Source organism: Strongylocentrotus purpuratus, unplaced genomic scaffold, assembly GCF_000002235.5.
Source record: "Strongylocentrotus purpuratus isolate Spur 01 unplaced genomic scaffold, Spur_5.0 spur5_scaffold_16, whole genome shotgun sequence".
NCBI lineage: Eukaryota > Metazoa > Echinodermata > Echinoidea > Camarodonta > Strongylocentrotidae > Strongylocentrotus > Strongylocentrotus purpuratus.
The window spans coordinates 31,951,505-31,957,181 of NW_022145601.1; the positions used below are offsets into that span (position 1 = coordinate 31,951,505).

Here is a 5,677-nt window from a genome sequence, read left to right on the forward strand (position 1 = left end):
AATTTTGCATACGTTTCAGGCCATTTTAAGCATTTTCAAAAATTGCGCGAGAGCACTTATGCGCGCGCGTTTTCGCGCGTACTGGTATTTTCCAACATAGAATCGCCAAACTTTCTCTGTCATCATATTTGGCACATTATTTTAAGCATTTTGATACCTTGTTCATCTTTTTCTGACCATTAATAACGGAATGAGCGTCCGTTTAAGATAATTTCCGTGCGTGCGAGCTCTTGTAATACATAGCATACATGGGCAAAAACATGCCTTTACAAAATCCATTGTCGCGCTTTAGGATGCAAGGTGAACCCAATTTTTTTCCATATTATGGTATGGATTAAAAATATGAGTTCATGTCTCATTCGACTTTCTATTAACTCATGACGTCATCATAATGGCCTCCCAACTCAAAATTTTAATTTGCATATTATGACGTCAGCATATTTCTGGAAAATTGACTGTATCTCTGTAAATATTGATCGATTTTCTTTCAACTTTCGATATGTTCTAGCTAAGACAATTCAATACAAATGCAGTATACAAGATTTTTCATTTTGACAAAGGAATCATGGCTTTTTTTGCGATTAAAGGAAGAATGTCATTTTTCCCTTTTTGCGTGTATTCTCTACGGGACATGACTTTTTCTCAAAACTCGATTCTACATTTCCGTCTTTCGCGAGCAAAATCTCCGTTGTTTTAGCTTCGTTTGAGCTGAACTTTGAGTGTGTTGTAGCTGAGACGATTAGCTATCTCAAATGTGCTCCTCATTTTGTCTTAAATTTTAGTTGGACCAGCCCACCTATACTTGTTCCAAACAAGTATTACAAATCTAGTTATTATTATTATTATTATTAATAGTCGGGATGATTTATTAATTTGTCATTCAATTGATGTATTTAAGAATGACCTACATAGACCTATAGTAAGCCAGGAAATGTACGGGTTTTTATGAGATATGTAAACAAAAAATCGGGTCTTTATGGCTTGCTAAAATGGATTGCACTGTTGTATTCGGATGGGATAGTATTCTAAATAACCTTTATTACACAACAGAGAAAAGTAAACATTAAAGAAAGGAAGTAAGTTTTTAAGAACAAGATATCCCGATTTAAAAGCTCTTATACCATGAGCAAACTTAAACGACGAATGTTCATAATAGCGTCCGTCCTTTTATTCAATGACAATTAATTTGTTATTCCCTTGTAAATGGCCAAAATCCTACGCGCGCTACATTTCGGGAAAACGGGGCTGTCGTGGCCGCCAGGATCATAGTGTAAACGTAGCATTACAAAGGACACGTCGCATTAGCAGCGTCAGAGTCCTATTTGTATGTACAAAACAATGTCATCATTTGTTCCAGAATAATAGATTAAATAACCCAAGTTTATGTAGTTTATAAGATTCAGTTGCACCATAAAAACATTTCTTAGTGCATTCCGAAAAACATAAAATTTATCATTGCATAAATTATTATTATTATTATTATTATTAAGTATTTGGCGTCATCTGTGCCTGAGAAGCGAAAAGCGAACTGAATCACTGTAACCTTTGGGTCTCTCTTCCCTGTATAAGTGATTGGGGGTGTGCAGGTGGATCACTACACCGGGGTTTCCCCCTACTCTTATACGAATAGCGATGTGGGTTCTTAATGTGCAAAGGTGGTGACTCTCCTCTACACGGGGCCTCCATTTAACGTCCTATCCGAGGGACTGAGTGTTTTCCACTTTATATATATATATGCGTACATATTATGCGTCTATAAAACAGGGGAGGGGCACGTTAACACACAACGCAGGCTTCAGTTATCCGCCTGGCTTGGTTTCGAACCCGAGATCGTTGGTACGATAGGCAGACTGAGCCAACTCACCTCCATTATCAAAATTGCTTATAATATCAAAACATTTTATTTGATATGGTTTATTGATTAAAAAACATTCAAATAGCAGCCAGAGGCTGAAACAAACTGAATTTACAAAAGATACATTCAAAAGCATAACATATACATATAAATTGCGATTCACAATAAATAATCAAGGATATGATCAAAGAAAGGAAGAGAAACAAGAGAAGAGATTGAAACGGATGATTAAAGGATTATTGAAGGAGAACGATCGCGTAGCAGAAGACAATAAGGCAAATGTAACAGAATATTAGAAGGACTGGTAAGATAATAACAGAGAGGGGGAGAGAGAGAGAGGGCATAGAGAAATGAGAAAGAGAAGCTGGCGAGGAGACTACACAATAAAAGGGACAGATAAAGAGTAGGACAGATAAATAGGCTAAAATAGAGAACTAGATATATAATCGGATAAAGTGTAATAAACTATAATACAAATATAATACCGTACAATGTAAATGCAGCATAATTTTTGAGACCAACTTAAACATGACGTCTGTTCTGGAATATTTGAGGTTTAAGATCGCTCACTTTTGTTGTGTGTTTTTTTTATTGGGGGGGTGTTTTTATTGAAACAGAATTAATATCGATCACTTTCTGCCTTAGGACTATCTTCTACTGAAATTTGACATCTTGTACATTAATGTTTTAATAAAGTGAGAGTGAGAGAGACAGAGAGAACGGTCTCGACGACACATTCAGACAATAATTTAATATGCTATATACATGATATTTGTCATATCTAACTGCTCGATTAAAAATGTACATTTCACACTTACAGCAAATTATAAATAAGCATAATGATATAAACACAGTATCATGATATACATATACACATCTATATATGCTGAGCCACAGAAAATGTGCAAATTGATCTATAAGTGGTGTATAAAACATCAAACTTACGTGATGTATTGGTAAATATATATAAAAGCATGTACATTTTTTTACAAAAGCTTTTTTTTTGGGGGGAAAGCCACTTATGCCTGATAATCATTTAAAGCCAGCGATCCCTATTGAGATGTTTATTTAAAGTAAAAGTGTTCGTTACCCTACCAGGACTGGGAGGGATCACGGGGGCTACTTACAGAAACTAATCTTTATAAAGGTTAATGTTCAGATGAATTAACATTATACAAATGGTCGAGATATGGAAATATTATAATAGCCTTTGGGGATAAGGAGTGTTAGATGCATATGCAAATCTTACAAAAGGACAATCATGCCATGGTGAGCCTCGAACCCACGACCTCCGCACCCCAGTCAAGTGCTCAAACCAGTCGACCATGACACAATAACGTGTTCTAGACAGTCGGGATATGGGACCAGTGTGATGCAGGACCAATATGATCTAATACCAATGGAATCTAGTAGTAGCAATGAGATGCACATCTAATTGATTTAAAGGTAACTATGCAGAACCGATGAAATATCGGACGAATGGAAAGTAGGACTAAAGAGCGTAAAGACCAAAGTACAGTATAATGTAGGACCACATTACAAAGGATTAAAAATTGCACATCTTTCAGAACCATGCTGAGGTTATTTATAATGTTATCAGGCATCGGGTACTGATTTCGAGGGATAGTATTTGGTTTATTTTGTGTTTCTGCCTGATCCACTGAATACAGCTTCATCCTTTTGTTTAGAGCACAGGAATATGTTCATAACTGCTGACCTGAACTCAGGGTTTCTTGCAGCATAGATGAAGGGGTTGGCGCAGGAGTTGAGGAAACCTACCAAGGTAAGGATCCGATGCAGAGAACTTCCTCTGTAGGATGAGCTGATGTATCCGAGATTGAAGCAGAGATAGGCTATTTGGTTAGGACACCAAGTCACGACGTATACCAAGACAACAATCAGCATCATCTTGACGATGCGGTTCCGAGCGACGACGTGGAATGACTGGTTCGAGTCACCCTTACCGCTGTTGACCATTCCCTGGAACCGCTTAGCCTGGATGTGAAGAGACCTAGCGATGAGGATCTGGGTGACTAACATGATCGCTACAGGAATGATCAGCCGGATTGAGATGGCATAGTAGGCTTGGACAACCCGGCCCAGCTCGGTCTTGATGATGCCAGCGCAGTAACCAATGCTTTCGTCATAGATGAAGATGAAGAGGGTGTAGACCACCAGGAGAAAGCTGAACAGCCACAAGCCAAGAACAAAGGTGGTGGTCTTCCGTTTACTGCTGACTCGGTTGAAGTATAGAGGATAGACGATGGCCACATAGCGCTCAATGCAGATTCCCACCAGGAGGTAGGTAGCTGCTGTGATGCAGAACCATAGGAAGAACGAAGGGTACAGGAGCTTGCAGTAAAGACGTCCCAGGATGTTATCAGGAACCTTCTTCGCCCAAGGGATCGGGAATAAGAAGATGGATGTCAGGAGGTCACTGATGGCGAGAGCCCCGATTAGGATGTCGGTGGAGCGTATTGAGTAATAGCGTTGGTAGATGACAACCACCACGATGCCGTTTCCTATGACGCCCAGGATGGCCAGGATGGTTTGGACGATGAGCCACCAGGTCCAAGTGAATGGGTACCAGGCCCAACCTGATGAACCCGTCTCGACATCGCTCTCGTTTACGGACTCGTTGAAGTATGATATAGACGTCGACATCATATCACTCTCAGGGGTAGTGTTGAGAGCCATGTCTTGTGCGATGGTGCTACTCCATGCCACACCAAAGAGCAGAATCAATAGATCGATCCTGTTTGGAGATAGAAGAGTCATTTTTTCCGGTCCTATCCTGGAGATGTGCGACGAGTCTGGATAATATAGAAGAAGAAAAACAAAACATTAACGCAGCAGCAATGATATTTTTTATGGGGGGAGGGGGGGGGGGAGGGGCTAAATTTGTCTCGAACTAGTCTCTCATAAGAGAAGATATTTTATTTCGTATCGCGTGTGAAAGATATTTACAATCCGGGTATCGAGACCAATCACCTAAGCTCATAATGACGACTCGTTAATATAACTCGTTTTGACCTGTAAGACATCTATTCATCATGTGTATCCAAAAATAAAGTTCTCCCTGATCAGCTTGGGAGTGCTGATACAACGACCTATCATTGTCCAGACCCCGGGAACTTCTTCGTAAAAAGAGCAACAATTTTAATCACCTGCTCTTTCTTTGCCGTTTAACATCCCCAGATTGTGCTCGTTTATCGTGGTTTTGACATGATAGAAATGCCATTATTGCTCTCCTAATCGGGGTAAGAATGGTAGATGGGTTAAGTGCGTGTGGAGGGAACTGTCGCAAGAGACAATAACGCTGTTATTTTCTTGTCCTAAACACGAATCGACTTAAGCTGAGATGATGCATGTACATGTTATGGTTAAGACATTATGATCATGACCTGACAAATTTTCCTGCTCAGGTTGAGGAACGTGAGCGTGATGAGAAGATCATAATTTAGTTTAATAGATGCAGGAGGTAATGTTACACTGTAGCAATAGACACTCGTTTAACTCCTATCCTGTCCTGCCTGTTGCCTTCAATATAACATCAAGGACCAAACTTACAAGAAGTTATATTTATCTTAACCTTTATTCATCTTCAGCTACTTTATCTTTCTCTATTGGCTCTATGATTATTTCATGTCTTACGAAATTTCTTTTGTTTCCTTAAATTATCATTATTATCATTATTATTAGTGAGAGTGGTGGTGGTTATTTCACCTGACTGTTAAGGAAAGCATAAATGCTTGTTAGTAAGCAACCAGACGGCCGACGGCTTTAGGTCCTCTCCGAGGGACCTGGTAATGAGGATTAATG

General features: G+C 39.4%; 1 protein-coding gene across 1 annotated transcript; it reads right to left on the reverse strand.

The window, feature by feature from the left end:
• Window positions 1-3,490: 3,490 nt before the first annotated feature.
• On the reverse strand, window positions 3,491-4,633 carry LOC575719 (QRFP-like peptide receptor). The gene has a single exon (XM_003730639.2). It carries the CDS (start codon window positions 4,631-4,633, stop codon window positions 3,491-3,493), a length of 1,143 nt encoding a protein of 380 aa, XP_003730687.2.
• Between the last annotated feature and the right edge of the window lie 1,044 nt (window positions 4,634-5,677).

Excerpts from the sequence above, each read along its gene's own strand:
- LOC575719 (XM_003730639.2), bottom strand. The coding sequence starts at position 4,633 with ATGACTCTTCTATCTCCAAACAGGATCGATCTATTGATTCTGCTCTTT.